Source organism: Melospiza georgiana, chromosome 1 (genome assembly GCF_028018845.1).
Source record: "Melospiza georgiana isolate bMelGeo1 chromosome 1, bMelGeo1.pri, whole genome shotgun sequence".
NCBI classification, from domain to species: domain Eukaryota; kingdom Metazoa; phylum Chordata; class Aves; order Passeriformes; family Passerellidae; genus Melospiza; species Melospiza georgiana.
In genome coordinates, this window is record NC_080430.1 from 43,290,118 (window position 1) to 43,316,217 (window position 26,100).

General features: G+C 40.7%; 2 protein-coding genes across 5 annotated transcripts in view; one reads left to right on the plus strand and one right to left on the minus strand.

Annotated features, from left to right (window-relative positions):
* EAF1 (ELL associated factor 1) lies at positions 1-20,159 on the minus strand. The gene is made up of 6 exons (XM_058034383.1): positions 19,981-20,159; positions 16,397-16,491; positions 12,938-13,074; positions 10,259-10,425; positions 3,543-3,773; positions 1-1,640 (listed from the first exon to the last, which is right to left on the minus strand). Exons 1-6 carry the CDS (start codon positions 20,081-20,083, stop codon positions 1,594-1,596), a joined length of 780 nt encoding a protein of 259 aa, XP_057890366.1. The 5' UTR covers positions 20,084-20,159; the 3' UTR covers positions 1-1,593.
* Positions 20,122-26,100, plus strand: part of METTL6 (methyltransferase 6, tRNA N3-cytidine) — a 9,168-nt gene continuing 3,189 nt past the window's right edge. The window contains exons 1-5 of one of the 4 annotated variants that reach the window (XM_058034362.1): positions 20,122-20,198; positions 20,970-21,153; positions 21,822-22,205; positions 22,885-23,019; positions 24,237-24,407. In XM_058034362.1, coding sequence (XP_057890345.1) covers positions 21,924-22,205; positions 22,885-23,019; positions 24,237-24,407 — 588 coding nt within the window. In that variant the 5' untranslated portion in view covers positions 20,122-20,198; positions 20,970-21,153; positions 21,822-21,923. Of the gene's footprint in view, positions 20,199-20,315; positions 20,871-20,969; positions 21,154-21,821; positions 22,206-22,884; positions 23,020-24,236; positions 24,408-26,100 lie in introns of those variants that run through there. The other 3 variants (XM_058034344.1, XM_058034353.1, XM_058034371.1) reach the window with 3 other exon arrangements.

The following is a 26,100-nucleotide window of genomic DNA, read 5'->3' on the forward strand; positions in this document are numbered from 1 at the left end:
TTGTGGCTTTTCATCAAGTATATTTCATAATTGTCCATTAAAATACATACCTACATCACAAAACACTTTAAAAAAACCAAGTAGTTTTAATGTATGTACAATAATGCAAAAATATGCCTAAATATGTATCTAATGCAAAAAAATAAACCATTTAATAAAATCTCCCTTCAAATGTCCCCTTGCTCTTCAACATGTTAAAAAAAAGGACAGAGCTCAGTAAACAAACAGGAGTTAAAACACAAACTGACAGATGAGAGCAGTGCAAAGCAGAGACCTGAGAATGGGGAGGCATTTGATTCAGCTTCCCATTCCTCAGGATTACACCACAACTAAGGTGCAACTTGTCCTATGTCAGCAGAATTTTGATTTTAAAAAGTCAGGCTGCCTATGGCACTCATTTTCCATGTGAGCAAAAAAGTTAATAATAATCCAACTAAGCACCCTTTAAACACCCTTTAAACAGGGGTGAATTTCACCCTTGGCAAATATTTCATGTTCTGTGTACTCCTGCCAAGCACAAAGAGGTTCATCCAATGAACAGTTTGGACTAAAGTCTACCTTTACAACTGTGGTGGGACAGAGACTTCTGCTGTTTCATGGCTGCTTGTTTTGTCACCTCTTCTTTTTGCACTCTCTAGGAAACTGCAAAGAGGGCTCCAGTCTTAGAATTTCAGTAAGTCAAATATTTTGCATTTGTGGCATTGCAATGTCACTAGTAGTTGGGATTTTAAGTATTTCTGAAGACTAGGTCCGAAAGTCTGAGTTAAATGAGACCCTTCAGTTTCTAAAGCGAATGATTATCTGATTCCTACTTGGATGAGTTTAGGTGATTGATGTGTATCCTTTATCTTGCTAGAGTCACTGCCCTTAGAGCACAGCAGGCAGTATGTGACACACAGCTCTTGTCTGCAGAAGCAATCTGAGGAGGTTTCAGTATTGCTCCATACAGGGAAGGTGGCAGGAATTGAAGCACTATTTAAAAAACCTGCTCATAAGGCACTGATGCAGCAAGGTTTGTGACGAACATGGTTTAATCATTCCTATTGTCCAACTGTTTAAAAGTCAGTCTATTAAATCAACCATAAATAGCAATAAAAAGGCATTAAAAAAGTCCCAAACCAAAGAAATCAATTTAGTATTGAAACTTAATTTATGGCAGTCCCACTTCAGTGCACACACTAGCTCCTGCATGTTTTTTTAAACTCATTGTAGGCACATGCTCACTCTATATACAAAAGTCCCCCAACAAAGTCATGATGCTCTGCACATACCCTACAAACAAGAGATTTTCAGATGACCTCACATAATTACATGTTAAACTTACAGATGGTGGACAGGAACATACATTGGCTCACTCACTGTACATATGTACTCAAACCTTTAGCAGAATAAGAATATACACAATATATACATGTAATTCACACAGTAAAACAGTCCTCAACATCTGCTATTTTGTAGGGCTATGCATTTCTTCTATTAAAATTCCACACATGGAACCATCTCTGTGCCAGCTCCTCTTCATAAGCAATAGGATCACTTCAAGGTAAATTAGTTCTTCATGTATATGTAACAGAAACAGCAAAAGCTCAGCCTCTAGTCATCACTGTCACTCCCAGACTCACTCAACTGCAAGTCATTTCCTATGGAAAACAAAAACCAACAAAACACAACAAGTGAGTAGGCGTCAATTCACATTTCATGGCAATCAAACCAAAGAACAGTCACATTTACACTGCAAGATTTAAGTAAGAATAACACATGAAACGAATGCAAACATCATCTGTGATTTAATTAAACTGCCCAAGAACATCAAGAGCTGCATGGGGCTAATGGCTGGATTCAGGCCAAACCAAGCATCCTTGTCTCCAGAGCCACCAAAGGTGCTCCCTGGTGGGACAACAGCCCTCTCCATGCTAACAGCTGCAGAAAACATTCCACAGCCTCCACCCACCAAAGCTCCCATATGTGGCTCTGGGACAAGGCATTGGGGAATTCCTTGGCTTTCTTTACCCTTTAAAAACAGATTTTTTTTTGGTGTAAGGCCATTTGGGTAGCCAAGGCAAGGCCTCCACATGTCAATAAACCAAAAGGGCTGTTAAAGCCATCACAACTCAAGGCTGAACGAAGCCGACACGTGCTGTGAAGGTAAAGGCTGCCTTCCAAAGTGCAGAGATTGGATAAATGGCCAGGATATGGATCAAACCTACTGGCTCTGATCCTGTTTTGCAGAGCAGTCATGATTTGGTGAGATGGAGGGGATAAAAAGGGGCAAGAATCATGCTTGTGTTCTGATAATTGAACCTTACTCTTCCAGCATTTTCCCACTACCCTCCCCTCAAAACAGCTGCAGGGCATCTATTCAATAGACAGAGACAAGACACGGGAGACAAGGACTTGGGTTAGGGGTGATTCTCCTACAGCAAAAGTATTTCAAATCCAAAGGCAAAAGCACTGCATGAAGAGAGGAGCTACCCTGGTAGTTCACAGAGTCTCCTGCAGTCAGAGGCTTCAGATCATTAAACCCATGCAGTACTGTGGTCGAGGAGAAGCAGGGAGGAGGCTGCTCACAACCAGAAACAGGGAAATGGGCACAGTCCTAATGACTTTGTTGAACTTTCAATTTCACTTAGTCCTTCATTACTGGCAGCAAGACTGACAGGTCTCTAAGCTTTCCAGCAGGGCTTTTTGGTGGGGTCTCTACAATATACGTATCTTCTCAAAGCTGGAAACCTTACACATATCTATATTCAGACTCCACCAGTTCCCTATGAATGGGTGCCAAGAGATGTGTGCAAATATGCCTCAGGAGGAATTAAGAACAATTTATGGCAATTGCAAATTCAATATTCTAACTCCACCGAGTTGGAATGTACCTGATGTAGTGCAAGGAAAGAGCAACACAGAGGCACATCAGGTCTCCAGAGAGAGTCTCATGGGACAGAACTATGCTTTAAAAATGTTCCTGACACTTCTTAAAGGGTGAAGTGAGCTTGTACTGATTCAATGCTTGCAACACCATAGCTGCAATATTTTAACAAAATTTTCATTTAAATTTCCCTTCAAAACGTGGTATTTGTGAAAATGCAGCCGAGACCAACACAATAAATCTGCTGACAAAGCAATACTGAAGACCACAGAGACTGCACTTAGGAACCCAGGACAGCCTTGAGCCATTTACAGTTTTTTACAGACCTTTAACTAACAATGTGTCAACCCCACTATTTCCATTTAATCTGTGTATTCACATGAAAATAAATCCCATCCTCCAGTGCACCAGATCCTCCCACACCAGTGGCTACTTGGAGGCCTGAATCAAGACCCAACAGGGACAACAGGGACCACTGCACCGATGCCCACAGGCTCTCCAGACCTTCAGACAAGTCCCAGCCCCCTGTTCATACAATCTGCCCATGTATTTGAGCCAGTGCAGCTCCCTGGAACTACTATTTGGCAAAGGCATTTCATGAAGTTAGCCTATCATGCTAAGAAAATGAGTGGCCATAATCAGCTTTCACGGTGGTAAGACACCAGCATTTACTTACGGAGCGTGTTCATGAGCTGATTGCTTCCCTGTGGCCTGCTGGTGCCATTAGCAACAGCATTCCTGTTGTTGTACTGCTGGTGTGGTGGCTGGGAAGGGGAAACGTGTGCTGGCTCTTCCCCCTCGCTGCTGGAGCTTTCATCTTCACTCCCAGATGAGCTCTCTGAATCCGATGAGCTGCTTCCACTGCTGCTGCTCATCTGCTCAATAATTTCAACCTCTGCTCTCAGTTCTGAAATAAAAAGGAATTCATCTGGTTGATACCACAAATACAGGGCCCCATGGAATTTTGGAAAGAATGTGCAAATGCGATGGTTTTGTCAAGTATAGTTTATCACACCAAAATATCTCGCATGAAAGGAAAGGGAAACAAAAAAATCCTGAAAATGTTTTTACTTATTGCTATAGCTAAATTTTAAAAACCAACAGCATAGGTTACTATCATAAAACCTTCACTCCCACAATTATTCTTCATATACTTCACACTCCTGAAAGCACTTTCAGCTTCATTATTTCTGACAGGCCATGGTCTCCATACAAAGTAAGCACATCAGCTGATCACGGAAATCTAAATCTGAACTGTTAGATGCTGGTGATATTTAGGCTTTTGGAAAACACAAAAAATGGTGTGTTGGGGGGTGGGTACATGGACATGGGCAAATGATTACAACAGAAACTGCCCTGACTTCAGATAACGTATGAAACTGCTTCAGCACAGCCACACAGCCCATGTAAACAAACTTCAGAAGCAGATGGATGACATCAAATAACTTAGGACAGATGAGAATAGCTGAGAATTTTCACATATTGGGGAGTGGCAAAAATACCATAACCTGCTACAGAGCTTACAAGTAGCCAGGAAATAACGAAACTACTCTGAAACTAGGAAGGAATACAACTCAAGACACTGCCCACTTTAGGATTTCCAGTGCAAAGAAACACTGGAACACCAGGACAGCACCACAACAGCCTCATCAGCAACGGCTAGTGCTGGCTGAATGGCTGGTTACTAAAGAGATATTAAGGTATGTCACCCCAAATGATACAATATTGTTAAATGTGTCATAATTATAAGTGGCTTAAACACTAGTAGAGGACAACTCCTTTGTATCCACCCACAAGGCTGAGTATCTAATGACTCAGTTCATCTTGGCAGGTTTCCAGGAAAGAACAACATCCACAGATATAATAAGCATGGGATGTGAAACCCTCAAAATTCAGGCTTTTGTTGTGCTAGCAGCAGTACTATACCCACAGGGTTAGAACTCAGTGCTTGCCCTGGAAACTCACAGACCAAAGGGACAAGAATGAAAGAAGGGAGAGATGAGGTATTATCAACCCTACCTAACAAGTGGAGAACTGATGCCAGGAGTAATTCATGTTAGGTCAGATGTGTGTCACGAGTTCCTTTTTAATAAGACTCATTTTCCTTGGGCTAAAAAATAGCCCAATAAAAATAAAAGAGTAACAGTTAAAGTTTACTAAACTTTAAAGAACTTATGAAGTCTAAAATAAAGAGTAACAGCTAAGTTTTCGGCCTCCGCAATATTTGCTGGAGAGAATTCCTCTAGCTTAGCATGTATCAGTTTGAGAAACTGTGTTTTCTCTTGCCAGATTTAAAATCACTATTTTTCACTTTCAAGGTTTAGAGCTCAATTTCAAGTGCTTTGGTTACACTCCAGCTGGGTATTTCAGGATAGCAGCGCTGTTTCTCCAATTTATTTCCTACATCTAGATCCCTGCCTATACCATCTGTGCTCTCTGTAGTTTACCAGTATGCCAGGTAAACCCTACTCTTTCAGCTTGAAGACTTAGCATAAGAGACCATTCAAAGAGAAAGAAAATATGATTCAACAGAATCATATATTGATTCAACTGGCCAACAGCAGATAGCACTTTGTACTGTAATATCTTTCTACCTTATTGCCTCTCAACACAGTCTTGCAGGCTTTAAAAATACATTTCAGGCCTGGAGTCTGATACACAAACAAATGAGCACTTGTGAATCACTGTTCTCAGCCTACTCATGTTGAGGCTTTCAAATTATAAATGTTCCTTGTATTTAAGGCTAGGAAATTAATAGGGAAAATCTAAAGGAAAGGTAACCAGGAATAAGGGTACTTTCTCTTTAAAATGCCCAGGTTTAAACTTTTTCCCCCCCAGCTTAATGATGTAAAATTTCTACATTCTTCTAGTGATGGAGTAGTTAGTTGCAAATTACAGTGATTAGAATACATTGTTAGAATATCCTGGATTGCAGCAAGCACAATCACCTATCACAATCCATAGTGCAAAAAGATCCAACAGACAAGTCTAACACAGGACAAGTGCCTGAGAATTACACATATATCACTACAGAGCTGGAGTCTGTGGCTGGATGGAAGAATGTTGGCACAGTGACTGAGAATATAGAGCCCATATGTAAAATAGAGTGAAGAAGGTGAGGTGATCTTAGGCATTGGTAGTGAGAGGGAAAAGTTAAAACAAAAACACACTGCAGAGAACTAGGAAAAAAACCCCAAAACTAAGCAAGAAGTGTGGACTCGATACAGTAGGTGAGGAGATCACTGAAGGAAGTGATGCTGCCTGGCCAATTTTAAACAGAATTGGACATCAGTGTGAGAATGAAGAATGGGAGGTTTTCGCAGGGGAAGCAGAAAACTAAGAGACCATAAAAGACATTTGGTTATGCCTTTTATGAGAAAGGAATGAGAGAATGCCTTGGAAGTAGTGCTAAAGCCTGCTATGCTGAACAGAGGCAAGAAAAGGCAAAACAGAACCAGGACCACAAGCTTCAAGGACTGGGATGTTAAGGCTGTTATCAGTGACACTGGTCACAGGTAGAAACTTGGCCAGAGCTCATCTTCTAATCAACTTCTGCCTCACAGGCTGACAGCTTCCCCTCAGATCTCTGTTGTCTCTCATTCCTTGAGCCCAGAATTTTAAACATCTTGTCTGAGCAGATGAAAGAAAAGCAATTGTTTCCACTGATGTTCTGGTGGCTGCTGCAACACGAGAAGTCTGTCAAGAGAAATTCAGCAGGACCACTAAGGAATTCTGTTGAAAACATTCTTGTCTCACACTGTCAGTGACTAAGCCAATGACATCAAAGCCTTATAGGAAAATCACAGCTGCTTTACAATGGTTCAATTTTGTATTTTCCCATTTGACTGCTATGCTTAGTACAGCTATAGGTACTGAAGATGTGGGTTAAATATTTCCTCATGATGCTTCCATTAAAGTAGCTGTGTGTCTATGTGCACATATATTCTAAGCTGAACAAGGAAAGATTTGACCTTTCCTAGACATTTCTGCACCATAATATCAAACACCTCATGTCGATGAGCCTTTGCAGTCTGAAAGATGACAAGAGTCAGGATGTGCAGCAGTTACTTTTAAAAAGCTCTCCATACAGTACAGTTTTGAGCACTTGCCTTAATTGAGTCTACATCATCTGAAAAGGCTGACACTGCTTTGGGAACCTTAACTTCTCTACATTTCACGTTACAGCTGTAAGATTTCTTTCAAGAAGACAAAATGACCGTTTTACACTGGCGGGCAATGCAGGTTTTAGAGTAAAAAAAAATAAATTCAAGGTCAGAAATCATTATCCAAACAGAACAGCCTTTCTCAACAGGGCTGTCTTCTGTATATATTCAGTATCAAACACCATAAGAGTGTTTTACTGTTCCTACTTCTCTCAATTCCAATAGGTTGTGCAGGTTTTTTAACTAAAGCCTTCACCTCAGACTGCAAGAATACAAAGAATTGCCAGAGAAAAGTCATTTAACTTTAGGGAGGGTTAAGTTTGAATGCCTATAGCAGAACACTTACTGGTAATAATAGAATGCAAGGTGGAGAAGTCAACTTGATACTGGCACCCTGAGCATGTGGAGATGGCAGCTAGAAGAGGCAGTATTTTATACTGATGTGCAGAAAACTTGACTGAGGTGTTCTTGAGAGACAAACAGTGCTATGGCATAATCTTCACATTCCACAGCTACAGTCCAGGTAAATAAAATCTGCTCAGATTTTTAAGCACTGAGTCTTCAAACCTGAAATATGATTCTGTGGGTTTTTTTCTCAAATGTTGTAACCGTGTCAATATTATTGCATGCTGTAATTTTTCAATATTTTTGACATATATCAATATGTTGCATGCTGTAATTATGTCAATGCTGTTGAAAACATTTCTGCTATGATCAAATTGGTCTGATAAATGTCAATTATTTTGTGCAAATAAATGACTGTATTGTGGTATATGTGTGCAAATATTCACAGCTTAATGAGACATCATCAGATGTAGCTGAGTGTTCAAAAGAACAAGCTCCTACCCTCTCCTATGCTCCCTTCAGGCACGAGGACAACATAGAAGCTTGAAGAGGAAAGGATTCCACTTGTGCAAAACCCTCAACACAGCCTCCCAAAAGCCTCTGTCCATGAAGGAAGGCAGTGGTTCAATTCCAGATGCTCTGACTCTGTCCTCAGACACTGCTGTTTGGACAGCTGTGTACTGGGACAGAACTGACCTAACTGAAAGTTCATTTCCAGCTCATCTGTAAGGGAGGGGTGAAAATGCACAGCTGAGGGTACCAGGGAAAGCAGAAACCTGCACTGAGGTTACCTTAAAACTACTGTGAAACATCATGAAGGCTGTGTCTCACCACATCCTCTTGCATACTGGAAGCAAGAGGGTGTCAAAGTGCCAGAGATCCTTTCAAGAAGCTCCTTTGGGAATTTTAAGTCCTGTGATGTGTTCATGAAACAAAATCCACAGAATTTCAGCTTTCTGTTTATCTTTCTTTCCTACAGAGGAAGTACTTCAACCAAAACTAAAACTACTACTTGAATGGAAAGAACACATGCTCTTCTGACTTACAAGTCTGTGTTAATAAAAACATGCATTAAGGGGAGATAACAGGATTGCAGACTACCTTACAGCTTTTACAGCTTGTCCTTGCCTATATTTCATTGTGGAATGGTGCCATTTTAATTCTACATTTTTTAAGTAGGTTCTTATGATATAAATGGTTTATCAATGCTGACTCCCCCTATAATACCAAATTAAAGTCCTATTTTTAGTAGAACTCAGGTGCTCTAACTCTTGATTTTGGGAACAAAACCGCACAGGTTATTTATTTGGAGGTACTTTCATATAAAAGATTATCAGGTGGCAAAAATATATTAGGATAGCTCTAAACAATGTGACTTATACTTTAGACCACTAGAAAATAATCTTTTAGAATAGATGTCACCCCAGACAAATGTAATTATTTTACTGTAATACAACCTTTACAAATTGCTGTATGTATACAAAAGAGTGCTCCAAAGGTTAAGTATCTTATTATACCCTACAGGAAAAGACATTTAAAATCCACAACTGATTTAAATTAAAAAAAATTGATATATCACCTATTATCATTTTCCTTATCTATTATACAGAAAATAAAAATAACAATGCAGCTAACAGAATCTCTCAGAGGTTGATTCTGGCTGCTGACCAGCATCCAAGTATTGAAAACACTACTGCTGCAGAAAAGTGAGACCAGTCAGCACCTATGCAAACACACAGCTTAGCAGCAAAAGTGTCACCTAGTGATTACCATGAACTGAAAAAAAACCCTGCTGAGTAATTAACTTCATCTGGGCAATTAACATAGGCGAAGTCTCCAGACAAAAATAGCTATATGGGACAGAGAAAAAAGAGAAAGAAACCCAGAAAAAAAAAAAAAGCAGACAGAAAGAACAAGCTTAAAATAAAATAATTGTGTCTGGTGTCAGTGCCAGAGAACCACCAAACAAAAATTTAAAGTCTTCTTTATCATGACTGTATTATCCACAGCAAAAACAGGTATCACATCAGTAGGAAAAGAAGGCATGGGCAAAGAAAGTGCATCCTACCCACAGGAAACACTAAGAAAAAGCTCTGCCTAAGCAGAAGAGTGAGTTGAGCTTAAGTTTAAGGTACTTTTTAAATAGAAGTTTAGCAGCCATAAGGCATGTGTGCCAAAGCTGCAAAGGAGTGGTTGTGAAAGAGGGTAAGCTGCAGGTTTGTTCACTCTCTCATTCCTCCCCTACTAGCAGTGCTTGGCATGGTGCAAGCTTGTCTTGTACTGGGAGCACAGCTGCCTGGCCCCTCCATCCCCCCAACCTCACTCAGGGCAGTGACTTGACTGTAACGAGACCTTGGACCATTACACTTTGCTATTGCTGCTGTGGCGGCCTAAGACACCCCAGCACTGAGCTACAGGTTTCTGAACTCACATTAATTGTTTTTCTTCTTTCCCAAACAGAGAAATAGTTTGGAAGAGAGAAAACTACCCAGAATGAGGAAGTTTTCTCATGCCAGTAATATAGCAATATAAAGATCTATTCTAGTAGAAGAGAATAAACCTGTAGCTCCAGCACTGAGCGACAGGTTTCTGAACTCACATTAATTGTTTTTCTTCTTTCCCAAACAGAGAAATAGTTTGGAAGAGAGAAAATTACCCAGAAAGAGGAAGTTTTCTCACTCCAGAGAAGATGGCAATATAAAGATCTATTCTAGTAGAAGAGAATAAATAATCAGTATACTAAGATGAATAAAGAAACAAGCTATAAAGAAGTCAACACAGCTATCAAGTACCATCTTTTAATCCCTGAATGTTTTTAGAAATTGCACAGTCATAGTTTTTATTATAAAGAAGAAAGACAAAGAAACTACAAACCCTTCTTTACCTCTCTTAATATCGTCCAGCTGGGGCTCTGGTGAAGGATTATCCTTCAAAGGAGAAGTTTTAGGTCCAACTGCTGGCTTGGTTGGGGCTCTGAACTGTGAAGGAGGCTGAGATGCTCGGGCAGACTGTTGCTCTATTCGGGCTTGGATCTTACTGCTGCCCTCTGCTCTGAAGAAACAACCAGACACATTTAGTGGTACTGTGCAACTATGTCCAGCTTTTTCAATATCCTTGTGCTAAGGCTTCATCTCTGACTTCCTTTTGTACAGATCTCTAATTTGTTTTACAAAGATGAAGACTGAATTACAGCTTTCTGTATCCAACACTTACTTTCAATAACAAAGAAACATATACAACTACACTGCAACACTTACAAAATGTATTTTCAAATCCAGATGTGGTTCAGTGATGCCAAATTCTCTACTTGAACAACAATGAAGGCTTTAATTTAGCAATTAGCAGTTGTATTTTTAAAAAAAGAATGATCAATCATAGTAATTTAAAGTAACTACAAATTCATTCACAACAAAATCCTGCTTAGAACAGTCGCAGCAAAAGAAACAATTTTCTCAGTTGCAATTAAATAATCTCAAACTGAACTCTCTTAGAGGTCAACTTGGCTAGAGTAATCACTCTTACTGCTAAATACAGCATACAAGTATTTAATTCCTGGGTTGTATCCATTTGCTGTTAGCTCTTCAAAACAGTTTAAGCCATTTCCTTAGTGGAAAATAGTCTTCAGAATAACACTATGCCAATCTGTTCAGTTCAAACCAGGTATTTCTGCCTTTTACTGAACTTCTGATGTGATTGAGACTACAGTCTTGGCAGAAAAAGAAACCCAAAAAAACCAACCACAAACCCAAAGTAGGTTCCTTTACAGTACACCATAATAAGGTTAAAGGGTGTGGTGTATTTATTGCATAACAGCAAAGCCTTTGGGGTTATGGCTTTGTGCAGCACAGAAGCAGCCTGTGGATATGAGAGCTCAGTTTCTGTTCTAGGAGGGTCCCAGCTCAGCAGTGTTACACTTTGTGTCTGGAAACTGATCCCACAATGTGAGATAAGTTAAAGTAGCCCATGTTGAACGTCCTGGGGATTCACCTAAACGACCTGTGGTACCAGAGCTGGTACATGAGCATTTACTGGAATATCTCTGTGCCTCAGTGAACTCTAGATTCAGTCTCACACAGAACCCCCTCTTCATTCATCAGTGACATGCAGCTGTTGGATACCACATTAATGCAGCTTAAAGTTTATCTACAGCAGAAGTAAGGAGTTGGCAAGGTACTCACTGTATCAAGTAGATGGTAAAAGTCAAAGATTTCCAGCACTAATTATGCTCATGGAACTACAGATGGTTTTATGTGGATTAAGTTCACTTACTCCCCTGTGAATGCTATCAAGGTATTAACACTAAAACCCCTGTTCCCACAGAGTGCCAACAGGTCGTTAAAGATCAGAGTAGTCATGGAAAATAAAAGGCACTTCTGATCTAGAAAATCAATGACTTTGCAAAGCACTGCTCATCAAAACAGGGACCCTCAAACTTTTTACTACCTGAGAAAATTTTAAGTCTTTTTGCCCACATGAGACTCAGAACTCAGTGTAACCAAACATCTCACAGAACTCAGGCCCTCCTGCACTTATTTGCTCCCTTCTGACTTAAGCTTCACCCAGACAAAGTCCAGCAGAACTGAAATTGGGAATTCAAATCTCATCTGTGATGTGCTCATATCCACTGGACAAGATGAATACTACATGGATGAGTTTCCACATCACTGACTCAGAGGCGTGTTACAGTCCATTTATTTTGCACTCAAGGTGTTCCTGGCAAACACCCAGCCAACTACCAATGAGCTACCAAACCACATTTCTAGTAGTTTTAGCAGCTAAGGGTTCTATAGTGCAACAAAGTGTTTTTTAATGTAACACTTCTAAACTTATTTAAGAGTCTTTTCTTCACAAGACATTCAAATGACTGCTTTCTCTTTCTGTGTCAACCTGTGGTTCAGTGATGCTGAAAGATCCAGACACTTCAGGTACTTGCAGAGCAGTAGGACTGGTAAAAACTTTCCAGCTGCATACTTTGTAGCAATTGTGCAGCAGTATTGGGTCAGAAAGGATTTCTGGCTTCATCAATTCTTCTAGGCAAAACACCATAACCATTATTTCTACAGCTCTGCCCACCTTCACCAGCTGCAGGCTTTGTACTTGTGTTCCACTTAATATATTGCTTATCCAATATGGGAATGAGTGTTCCTTGTTCCCTAAGATTATGTTATTGAAACATCGTGACTCCCACAGGAAGCTACAGGGAACAAACCTAGAAAGTCCAATAATCTTTTTGGCAGTCTAATATTTTCATGGGTGTTTTTGGCTAACTAGAGATTATTGAAACACATCCCATCCTTCAGCCAGCGTCTAAAGCCTGAAACCATCACAGGTGTTTCACTGCAAACTATAATTATGTCATTTCAGCTGTGGAGAATTTGCAAATTCTTTACTCTTGGATTCACACTCCTATTTGCATTTTTAGGCATGATAATTGGCCATGTAAAGCTAAGGTTTAGTAATTAAACATCACTACAAAATAAGAGAGTTCTGTTTCAAAACCCAGTCTTAATATGAAACTTCAGCAATAATTAATCCCATCAATTAACCCCGTCCCCAGCTTTACCTTGTTTTCTTGACTTGAATGCTGCTACTAAGTTTTTCCAGCACATATTCCCCAGTGTCATGATTGATAATAAGCACACAGTCCTTCTGATATGGCCTTTTATTTCCTTTAAAGACAGTCATTGGTGGAGTTGAACCCTGGTACAAAGAAAGAGCACATATTTGGTTATATTACTCTGTCCAAAAATTTATGAATACTAAGAGGAAAGAATGTATGTTTTGTTCTGAAAACAGAGGCTAAGAACCTAATGTTTAGTACCTACAGAAAATATTCATTCATGAAGAGAGAAATACAGAGAAAATGTGCAGTAGATCAGACATTTCCTCATAGCAATATTATGCCTTTCATCATTTTAAGTGTCCCTGTTGTGACAAAACATCTTCGCCATGGCTGCTTTTATTTACAGTTCTCATTCCCAAAATGGCAGCGTAACTAAATTTGCATAGCTGTCCCTGACAAGTATCAGAAATCTTCTTGATGTTTCTGCCCTGGAAATCATGGTTTTGGATAAGAAGTAAAGTTCTAATTATTTGAGCAGCAGAACTATTGCCCAAGGAAATACGTGGTCAATTGAAAAATAATTTAAACTGCACTGTATATTTTACATAAATATATATGGCAGTATTTTCACAGTGCATTACAAGCAATTGTCACTGACAAACTATGTAAGAGCAGCTGCCTTCTCCAAAGTCAGATTAGTATGCATATGTCCATGCAATTATACTGAAATGTCTTCTCAAAGGGAAATGGGGTATTTTGATGCCTTCCAGAAAGTCCCCAAGTCCACACAATGCTACATAGAACCTTAAAACTCTAAAGGCTTAGACTGAGAAGCAAAAAAGACAAGAAACTCGTGTGGTGGTGCACGCTGGCTAACTGGTAATGCTGAGATCATGCTCAGCTGTACTACATCCTTGTACAGCCTGGCCCATACACTGGTTTTGACATTACAGCCAGCTGAACCCATGGTTTATCTGCACATAACAGCATGGATACACACCTGGCCATGACAAAAAGCTGTTACTCAAGGGGTTATGTTCTCAACTATGCAACATTCTCAGGCTTCTCTGTAATGTGTAGATGCTGTATAAAAGAATGTAGATTTTAAAAATAAATGTTTATTTACATGCACCTTTGCACGTACTGTAGGAAAGCAACCGAAATCGGGAGGCAAACAAAAAAACCCTGCACTCTCCTATATATTATTCTGAGCAGCAAAAATGAACAATCACATTTTAGTTACTCTGAAAGCAATTCCTATTCTCCATGTTGTTCACAGATAGAATATATTTGAATTTAAAATAAGTTCTGAACAGTAAGTGTGAAAAATCTGAGTTCTTAACAAAGACACAGTAAGAGAGATTCAGAAATACAATTCAGAAAGGAGGTCTCAAGAAAGTCTAGTCTTCAAAGGCATGTTACATTTTTATCATTCCTACATTTAAGAGAGGAAAGCAACATTTAAGAGAGTAAAAAGAAAGCTTAAAGTCAAATCCTGCATGCTGTTGACATCTAAGCCAGGAAAGGTATATTGCACAAAGGTAATGAAAATTGATCAAAGTTTGTTGGCTATCATTCCGCTACCCAGAAGCCTCCTATAGCAGCAAAGACTGTGATTTTGGCTAAATAATAAGTAGAAGAATTAAGTCCCATTCTTCTACTTAAAACTAAATGTTTAGGGTTTATGTTGGTGCCCAAGTAACAGTGGCTTACAGATTTTGCTATTACAATTGTTTTCACCTGTGAGGGTTTTTTTGCCTGACAGAGTTCAAGAAGTGCTTGGACAACGCTCTCAGGCACATGATGTAATTCTTGGGATTGTTCTGTGCAGGGTTAGGAGCTGGATTTTGATGATCCTTGTGGGGACCCTTCCAATTCATGATAGTCTATGATCTTCTGTAGTACTCTAACAAGCAGAAATTTTCCCTTCCCCAATCCATATTGTTTTTCAGTTATTAAAGTCACTAAATGCACATGCAGAAATAGTACTTCAATTTATCCAAGCTGCAAGAGACACCAAAATATTTCCACCAAACAAATTATCAGAGATATTCTCAGGCACTAGGCAGTTTCAAAAAGAAAACCTCAACTCAGAATTTGAATGCTATCCAGTCGTTGGACAACTGGGAAGCAAAGCAGCATCCAAGAAATTCAGTGAAACTTGTCAGGATGAAACGATCTCAAAACCTCTCATTCTTTTCCAGTATGCCAAGTATTTTCCAGCTTTCTGTCCAGAACACAGGCAGCACTGCTTTGGAACAACATACACAGAGTGCCTTGGCTGCCTCAGCCTTTGCAGCATACCATAAACTCAAGGCTGCTCATACTGAGGGGAAGATAATCAAATTAAGCTCCTCAGTACAGATTTGAAAAGGAGCATTACAAGTGATGCTGCTCAACCCAAAAAAATCAATGAGCAACTCTGTTTCCAACTAATCTAAGATGAATGCTGCTGTTAGTTGTGCTGTTACCTGCTCTCCAATAGCACTACCATGCTCACCATTTCTACAGACAAAAACTCACACAAAGGAGTGTGTGACCTCCTGCAGCACTGAAGGTGACCAAAGCCATATAATGAACAGGAGCAGGGTGAAGGGCTACAGTTTCACTCAGTGAGAATTATCACAGTACCTTCACCTACCAATTAAACCACAGATGTGCTGGGAACAGCAATACCAAAAGGATCTGACACACGGCTTCCAAACTGACCGGTGCCCCCCTGCAGCTACCAGACCCATTGATGTCTGTGAATTCCGGTTTATTGGCTTGACACATGGCATCAACTTCAGCTAATAAACAAATCTAGTTCCAGCACATGAGCACTTTCTTTTGTTTTGGTAAGGAAACCACTGAACCTTCAATTACAAACCAGCTGCACCTATAAAGAGATTGATCACTTGTTTTATTGCTGTTTGACCATCATCCTCACACAGTAGATCTTTATGGCATCATTAGGGAAGGAAGTGGATGGGAAACTACTTCATGGCCACTCACCAGGACTGTCCCCTTGCTTCCACTGATGAAGCTAAAGGCAGGGAACCCTCTATGCCCTACCTGTACATGACTGAGAAAGGCAGGAGCATGCTTACAGGTCTGCCTGTGGGTTCTGAACATCCAACCTTGACTGAAGCCCGAGTGACATTGCCTTTACACAGCACTAAAAATGGATGGGAACCAGGTGTACAGCTTCAGCTAATAGTAAAAGTCTCCTTGCCTTTTAAGGAAGAGTAAGAAGGAAGGAATCAAAAGTAAAGAACAATTTGGGAACCTTACAAATATAGCCCTTTATAAAGAGCCAACTGTACAGTCCTTTCCTAATGTGGTAAACTATAAGTCTGGCTGCTTAAATATTGAACCCCCAGTGTTAATAAAGAAAGTGAAAATAACATTTACATTAGAATGTAACAACAATGCAAATTTGTTGGAGAGCAAACAGGAGCACATATATAAGAGACTTACTGGAATATGTGGCAAAGTGATGGTAACATCATCTCCTTTACCCACTTGGAGATCCCCCTCACAAGACGTATCAATCGATGCTGGCTTAAAATCATCTAAAGAGGAAAACAATTGTGATTACATTTGTTAGAGTCTCCAGAAGCATCAATGTGACCTGCAAAGAGCCACCATACATTTACTGTGATTATAGGGAATGGTTAAACACACACTAGTGCCTACAGCAGGGCAAAATAACACACCAGTACATTGTGACTACATGTAGCAACTCTGTCATGTGGTGGTACCATATTCTGAGCTTCCTTTTTAAAATAGAAATAAGGTAGTAGATCTTGTGTTTGAACACCAAAGCAGACCTCTCCAAACCCCAGGGTTTGAGTGGCACTTGGTTTTACAGACAAGTGTAAAACTGTACCAATCAAACTCAAAAGAGTAACAACTTCCAAAACCCTGGGCTCTGCTTAGCTCTTGCCAATTGCAAGCCTGAGGACTCCTCTGTGACAAACAAACACCAATTTAATGACACTTGTGGAGGCTGGTAAACTGGCTGAGAAGATGACTACAGTCCCCTTGAAGGACAGTCCTTAAGCAACAACCTCTTGGCCATGATGAGGAAAAAGCTTCCCCCAGAATGCATTATTGCCATATTGATATTGCCATATGTTGATTCTATGTATCCCATTGGCCTTTCCCCTTTGTTCCACACCTGTGCCCTCCTCTCATCTGTTCTGATGTTCTGCCCCACCCCTTGCTATCCCTATATAAACCCCTGCTCCCTGGACCCTTTTCTGGCAGGAGCTCAATAAAGCCCCTCTGTGGAAGCCCATATGAAGACTCTGTCCCTTCCACCAGGATGTGTTTTTAAAGACACTTCTCTGGGAAGGTCACAGCACTCTCACCACCTCCGCCTGCCATGACAACTGTAGCTTTGAGTGGCACTTGGTTTTACAGGCAAGTGTAAAACTGTACCAATCAAACTCAGGAGAGTAACAACTTCCAAAACCCTGGGCTCTGCTTAGCTCTTGCCAATTGCAACGCTGAGGACTCCTCTGTGACAAGCACCAATTTAATGACACACACTTATTTAGTCTTACTGATATTTCAGTAATTTCTTTAATGGCCATCTTGCCTCCACAGTAGTGCTAAAAGCTCCACATGGGTGGAGGAGATCTCAGCTCTCACTTCTGAGGAAAGAGAGAGGTGCTGATCTTACTTCAGCAGCTTCATGCTGCTCCAGAGTCACTGTGGACAGAAAGGATCAGTAATGGGAGGCACTGTACTTGCTTTAAACTTACACTTGTTTTACGTATTTATGCTCTGTTGTACAATGCTTTGTCTCCCAACCAAGGCACTTCTGTTTAATGTATTCATTTGAACTGAGAACATTTTAAATTAAAAGTATTTCCCCCTCATTATTCTGTTGTGTTGGTAAGCCATAAAATAACAGGAAAAAAAAAAACAACCCTATCAGAACCTCTAATATCTTCAGAGAGGATTTAGACAAACTGAAATAAAATCACACAGCTATAGGCTAGTTTGCCTTGTGTTTGTTTTTATAAGAAGCCTGCATTCAATTCTAGCATCCCTGCATCTGAAGAGGTGCAATTATATTAACGATTGAGGCTTTTAATTACTGTATTAGTTATGAAATTAATACCTCAGAACAAATTTAAAATGTAATTCCACTATGAAAAACACATTTGCAGGAGAAAAACTCCAAACCCTGGCTTGTAATAAATTCTCATTAAGAGGATGTTAATATTTAATTGAGTTTTACTTTGACAGCACAACAAGCAGAATCAGACACACTTGACTTAATCCTCATGCCTTAACTGCCAGATCAAATCATAGCCTTCAATTTCAATTGCTCATCTGAGCAATCTGTTTCTAGCTATTGTTTCCCACCTACTTTATGTGCAAGCTTGCTAAATAAACCAGCTGTACAAGAGATAGTGTCTTTGCCAAAACGGGATCAAGAATTCCAACAGCACAGTCACCAACTTAAAAGGAATATCACTACCAGACTTCTTTCTTAGGCGCAGCAATATAGAGTTACTTTAAACAAACACTCAACTAATTGTTTTCATTTTGTTAGCACGTGCCTGGATAATGCTCATGTAGATGGAGAGCACATATTTCCCTCCAAATATACCCATAGCTCTTTTCCCAAAAATCAGATGTTTCAAGATGTGTTTTTCAAGGATAATCCAGTTTATCAGTACAGGAATGAAGTATCTTAAGAAGGCTGAAACAAATGCAGCCTACAAAATCCTCTCTTCGTAGTTTGTGTGAAGAGGATTATGGCAATAATATAATGTTTGGAACCCAGATAAATCATTCCAGAACAACAGTTAGGGGAAAAATATACCAAGACAATGAAGAAATCTCATTTAAAAGTCACAAATAGAAAATAGAGCATTCAGAAAGATCTTCTGAAATAAAACTGCATTCTTCCAGTTGTAGCCTGAAGACCTTTGGCATTGCAATCCCGTGGGAAATTGGTTATTGAAGCACTTTCCATTCTAGAAATCCAGTATATTTCCACCTGGATATAGTTTGGGTTTAATTCACACAGGATGAGGCACCTGGGTGACCAGTATCATTGAAACTACTATTTGTGGTGTATGAATATGGGCAATGAGACCAGTCCTGTATTTGTGCATCATAAGCCAAAATATCCTACTGTTTTTTGTATAAATTCTCCACTTTCACAGAAAACTACTAAATTATAAGTTTAGTATTCTTTACATTTACTCTTGATGGTTTACCAGTCATTTTAGTCCAATAAAAATTGGACTAGTTTTGCTCAGATTTCTTGCCCCACAAAATTAATGTGTGGTAATACAAGGAGTTCCTCTTCAAAACAATCTACCTCAGGGTTTATCTTGCATTTATTAGGAATTACTGTAAGTGTCTGAGTCCCTTCTGCTTGCTTTCCTGGCATACTGATTTATTTCAGCTGGCTGGAGCCGGGACAGCCAGGGAGAGCTCTTCTGTGATACACATTGCTTCATCAGGAAAACACCCAGCTACAGACCCAACTCTGGATGCTCGGGCTGCCTCTCCAGGCCGGGCCTGCCGTGGCACCTGTCCTGCAGTTAATTGCCACAAAGAGAAAAAAACAAGACAGCAAAGCCCTCCCTTATGGAGGAACTCTTCATGCTTCCGAGCGATTAATGGCAAACTTTCTAAAGCTGTTCCTTCGCCCTGGCCTGCCTCGTTCAAACCCCCTCCCCGCCAGCATCCACCTTCCCCTTCCTCCCGGCGGGATCCCCCTGTGGCGAAACACTCGTGGGGAGGAAAGACGGGCGCTGAGGGAGCGGGAACGGGGGAGACGGGTGTGGAGGGACAGCGGGGAACGGCAGGGAGCAGGGCGCTGAAAGGGACAGCAGGGAAGGGGGAGACGGGCGATGAGGGGGCAGGAGGGGAGCGGGTAAGAAAGTGGGGACGGAGCGGGGACGGAGCCCCGCGATGGCGGAGCGAAGGGGGCGAGGGGAGCAGCAGGGTGGGCGCGGCAGAAGGAGCAGCGCAGCCGGGGGACGGGACGCGAGCGGCGAGGAAGAGGCGGCCGCGGGGGAGGCGCTCACAGCGGATGGTGTGGAAGGAGGCCTTGGGCCGCCGCTCGAAGCTCTCGCCCAGCTGCAGCGGGTGCTCCTCCTTGTCCAGCAACGAGTTCGCCGAGCCGTTCATGGCCCCGCTCCCGGCCCGGCCGGTCCCTTCCCTCTCCTCCGTGCGCTGCCGCCCGGCGTCCTCCCGGAAATTCTTGGCTTTCCCTTCCGGGAACCCTCTCCGGGGCTGGCGGCGGGTACGGCGGGACGAGGCGGGCGCCCGGGGCCGGGCTGGGGCTGCTGCCCCGGGGAGGGTCCCGGGGGAGGTGGGAGCCCGGCGCTCCCCGCCCTCGGTAGGGCAGGAGGGGCTTTCCTTCCCTTCCCTGCCGGGGTGTCCGAGCCCCGGCTACGCTGGGGCAGGAGCTGCTGGAGGGAAGCCGGTTCCGCGTGGGGGGACCGGAGGATCACACGGAGGTGTTACATGTTTGTGGGCTTAGCTCTGGATTAAACACCTTTAAAAGGCTCTTTAGCCTAAGCATGGGCTGTTGCGACTGAGTTTATCATCGCGCTGCCTTCCCACCGCAGCAGAGGCGTCACTGAAAGGACCGGCTCGCGTTTGTTTGTTTGCGTGTGCGCTCCTTCTGTGATGAAATAATGCAGCGTGCCTGGGGTATAGGCGGGTGTAGAAATACGGCAGAAATGTAGCTGATTAAGTTTTTGGTTTTTTGTTTTGATGATATGCTCTTCTTGAAGAGACATCCTTTCGGAGGAGCCTCCTCTTCATAACCTCTTGCGCTGTTCTTGGAGGAAAAGAGGGTGTGTCTGTGGCAATGGACGAAATTCTGACAGTTCTTCATTTGCACGCTTCCGTATTTTGTGTTTGTGCTTCTGTCATGACGTATATATCATGATAGCATCATATATAACATGTACATACAATCCATGATATGTGGCATAGAATGTATTTTATCGTAAGATAAAATACATAAGTGAAGTAGTACTCTTGTTTGTTTGTTTGTTTGTTTTAGGGTGTGTGTTATTGTGGTTTTCTCATTTCCTCTTTGGTAAATTGACCCCAATGCCTGGCTCCGGGCACTGATGTACATGAGCGGTGTGTGTTTGCTGCCTGGGCTTCCCTGCGATTTACTGGGCCATGCAGGATTTGATTGCCATGTTCCATCATCCAGGATCTGCATGTTTATGACAAGGCAGGTATCAGTACCAGTTTAACATCAGAGAAAATGTTTGACTCCCTTCCCAGCCTGTGTGAAGCTCTTTTTGTGAACTTCTGAAAGTAAAACCACCTGTGATTGCTAAAACCAGTGTGAATCCTCAGAGGAGGCAGTGGGATGAATGCTGGCATAGGGCAGCTCTGGGCATTTTGGACACAGTACTGGTTTTGTTCCTTCCTTAGGTGACATGTTATAAATGCTGTTGTTTTCACCAGTGTTTTCTCACAGACCTGAGAGCAGGAAGGAGAAATGCTAATGTGAATACACTGTTTCATTAATTTGAATGTGACTCTCGAATGTCATCTGTTCTTAAGTTACCCTTTTTTTTCCTGAAATGTTAGAAGTGAGGTTAATGAGAATCAAAGCCCTTGCTTTCCTTCTCAAATCTCTTTTAGTGGAAATAATGTTAGAGCTGAACCAGCTTTTTCTTGTTGGGTTTCTAGAATGCAGAGGGAAGACCAGGAGACTCTGAAGTATCCTCTTTAACTTTGACATCAGTATGATGTTGTATAGAGTTCTTAGCTTAGATGAAGGTTTTCTGAAATTAAGAGAAATCTGGTGACATATAAGTCCATCAAGTAGGACAGATCATTAAAGTTGTGGTAAGTGCATACTGTAATTATTTCTCATTTTTAATTCTGCTTCTAGATCCTCGCTTATTTGACCTAAATTAAGTGATGGAATCATACACTAAAGAAAAAAAATCATCCTTGGGTCTTTGGTGTTCATGTTTGTGTGAAAGAATCTAGGATGTTTCAAGAAAAGGTGTCAGCAAATTGCTTAAATATAGTACCAACATCTACTGAAGATGGTGCTTTCCAAAAGAAAGGCCATAGTGCTCGAGTCCTTAGCCCAGAAGAAGCAGAAAAACTGGAAAAAGATCAGGTTTTGGTGTCTGAGTTCAAACAGCTAAAACTGGAGAAAGAGGCACAGAAGAACTGGGATCTGTTTTACAAAAGAAACAGCACCAACTTCTTCAAGGACAGACATTGGACAACCAGGGAGTTTCAAGAATTAAAGGCATGTCGTGAGGTGAGATCTGTACAATTCTGCTGTAAAAGATGGGATTGATTGTTCCCAGGGGAGTTAATAATATTTAGAAGAAAGCCATTTGGGTAAGAGCTGACACCTGTAAAGTTTGCAGTGCCCTGTGTGTTTTCTCTTAATACCAAAGACAACTTCTCAGAATCATATGCATCAGTTTAGTTCCAGTTTATATTTGGCCCTTACTGGATGGGGGTGCTGTTCATAGCATCCTGGATGCTGAGAGTGCAGTCTGGAATATTTGGTTTTCGAGTCCTAAAGTAGACAGCTTGTCTCTGTGTGTGCAGGCTGGTGCACTTCAGTACACTGCTTTAGAGAAAAGCATCCAGAACTGCAGGCTGAACACAGTTAAGGGGAATAGCCAGATGCATCTGTTGTTCCTTACAGCTGTGTGAAAGACAAGACAGAAATAGCACAAGTCTGTTGATTACTTAGGAGATAGATGACTGAAGAAATATTAATATGTTCTAAAATGATTTTTAATTTTGTGGAAATTCAGGATGTCTGGGTTTTAATGTCATATTATGCAGTGGCTGTCTACTTTAGTTTTTTTGAAGAATCATAATTAAAATTGATTATAGCTTTTAAAATACTGGTTGAACAGTGCCTCTGCTCATGTGATGAGAAAACAAAAATTATGTTTTGTCTTGTATTGCTTCCTCCCCAGTTTGCAGATCAAAAGCTGACCATTCTGGAAGCAGGCTGCGGGGTTGGGAACTGCTTGTTTCCACTCTTAGAAGAAGATAAGAATATTTTTGCATATGCCTGTGATTTCTCTCCTAGAGCTGTTGAGTATGTGAAGGTTGGTGTGATATTTGGAACTTCTTTTAGTGTTTTTTAGAAGCTTCTAAAATTACAAATGACTGTAACAACAGACTTCTCTTGGCTTCCTTTTTGTAGGAAGGGTGGGATATGCTTTGCCAAAAAAATTGAGATTGATGCATTTCAGTGGAGATCCTATGTAAGAAGCCAAATCATTGCTCCAGACTTGGCTTTTCAGTGTCAAATTAGAGCATTATGGTATATTATTTGAATGATTTATGAAGATAGTTTTTTTTTTTTTTTGGGTGCACTACTATGTCTCTGCTGACTGTGCAGTAAAAGCAAAATTTCATTTGTCATGGAAGCTTGCCCTTAATAGAGGGAGTCACAAGGAGAACCTTAAAAACAAGGCTGGGAATTATTGTTAAAGGGATTTGTAACCTGATTAGGAGTAGGTATGTTTACACTTAGTTATGGGTACTGCAGTCCAAAGTGGAGCCCTGCAGCAGAGTTGGTGGGGGCTTTGGGCATTCAAAGCCATTATTAAGTTTGTAATCACAGGTAAATTTCTATATGTCTGTTAACTGAAAGCATTGTGACCAAGAACCACAAGGCACAGACAGCATTTATCATGCAAAAGATGGGAAGAAAAATGCCTGTGGCAAACAGAAGAGGACAGCAGCTCCCTGGGATGCTGTGGCTGCACCCCAAGATGAGGTTGGGCTGAGCCTGTGCCCTGGGTTTTGGATGATTTAAGGGCATCTGCCTCCACAGCTCTTGCTGAATTTATTTTTTTTTTTTTGCCAAGACTGGGGTTTTTATTTTCCACAGCAAACCTGTGGGCTAGGGCAGCCCAGCTGCAGATTATGTGACAGGAACCCCAACTGTTTGCACTCTACCTGTAGCTCAAGAGCTTTACTTTCATCACCCTGTAATATATAATTTCTTTCAATAGAGTTTATGTATTCTTTAAAGAGTAGAAGCAGGGGTAAAACAGAAATAGTATGTTTTCTGAATTGTCTTAATGCACATTCCTTTTCAGATTTGTGGGAACAGGCTATTCTTCTAATTGTAGTTTCACTACTGTAGTTAGCAGCAAAGCATTTCTGATAGCAGTAGCCACCCGTTGGAGGTTAATATTAATCTTGCCACTCTGTTTTGTGTCTCTCTACTGATTAATTTCACAAGATTTTTACTTTATTGTAGCAAGAAATGCTGCTAATTTTCAGTGAAAGCTTGCTCTTTTAATTTCCCTAGAAAAATGCCTTGTATAGTACTGAAAGATGTAAAGTGTTCCAGTGTGATCTTACCAAAGATGATCTTCTAGACAATATACCAGCAGATTCTGTGGATGTTGTCACACTTATATTTGTGCTTTCTGCCATTCATCCTGACAAAATGCATCTTGTCCTGAGGAACATTTACAAGGTAAAACCAGCTGATTTTACAGCCTTTAAAGCCCTTTCCTTCTTTTTAGCTCAAAAGTATATTTTTTTTATCTGAGAAAATTACTCTCTTGCAATGGTGAGTTTTCATATTATATTCCATGGATGTATTTCATTAGTTCACTGAGTAGGCAGGACTAAAATATGTTTTACAATGTCCTTTTTTTTTCTTCTGGTATTGTGAGATTGTTTGTATTAAGGCCTAATTCATGCCATCAGTGTAACAAAAATATACATAATATATGGCCTTAACGTACTTGAAAGGGGCCTACAGGAGAGATGGAGAGAGATTTCTACAAGAAAGAGCATGTAGTTACAAGGAAGGGGGAGTGAATTCAAAGTAAAGATTAGATTTAGATTAGGTGGTAGGAAGAAATTCTTTAGGGAGGTGCTGGAACAGGTTGCCCAGAGAGGCTGTGGATGCCCTCCTTCTGGAAGGGTTCAAGGCCAGGAGAGATGGGGCTCTGAGCAACCTGATCTGGTGGAATTTGTCCCTGCCCATGGCAGGGGGGTTGGAACCAGGTGATCTTTCAGGCCCCTTCAGTCCCAGGCCACTCTGACTCTGTGATTTTAAAGCTGTGACTCGGGCTGTATGCTGTGAATAATGTTTATATATTGCAGAGCTGTCTGTGTTCATAAGGTGTGAGTGATAGTGAGCCAAAATTAACTTCCAGAGATCCAGTGACCTGCAGTTAGGATGTTGCTGTTATTATGAAACATGTTTGACCTGTGGTGATTTAACAGTGGCGTGTTCAGAAGTCAGCATTAATCTAGAGAGACTCACGCCTCTAAGCTGTCTTTGTTAGTTGGCAGACCAGGACAGGCCCACCCAAAGGGTGATTTAAACAACCTGAACTGTGACTGTTCTGAATTTTCCTGAGATATCGACATATTTTTTTCCTATTGCATATGTGTGTATAATAAGTCTTGTATTTCCTGATAATTATTTGGTTTATTATCAGCAGTTTGAAAAAGGAGTATTAGGAGGTTTTTTTTTATAGCTCCAGCTGTTTTCCAAAATCAGGATTGGTTCTTAGCTCTTATAAATATTTAGATATCTAAAATCAGTGTGGGCAATGACCATGTATTTATAATTTCTAAACTCCTTATGGCTTCCTTTCTTTACCAAAAAGCAATGTTAAAAATTCATTTTGCACTTTGCTAAAATGGTTTCTTATTTATTTCGCAACATATTGCAACATGTTTCTTTCACCCACGAGAAAAGAAATGTCACAATATTCCAAATTTTATTGTTAACCATTAAACAAAATCAGGTGCTAGCAAACAGGATACTAGCTAACAGAAAAAATGCCCTGATGGAAATTTTTGTTAAACTGTGTATTTTCTTCTTTTCTCTCTGTTTGAAGAGTGTTGCTAACTGCTAAGTTGCTAATTTAGCTGATCAGCACCCAAATAGGTATTCTAAAACTAGTTATAGTCTTTTATTCATAGGGAAATATTTTTAAGAGTCAATCCAGTTTTTGCACCACCTTTTTGTGGCACAGGGAATAAATTGTATATCTGTCTATAGATATAGATATCTATCTCACTGTTGTATTGACCATGCTAGTCTACCTTGTCTTAGTTACCCGTGTCTGTATGTGTACAAAAATAAATATACCTATATATGACTAAATCTGTTTAGCTTATTAAAGCCTGTGTGTATTATGTGACAG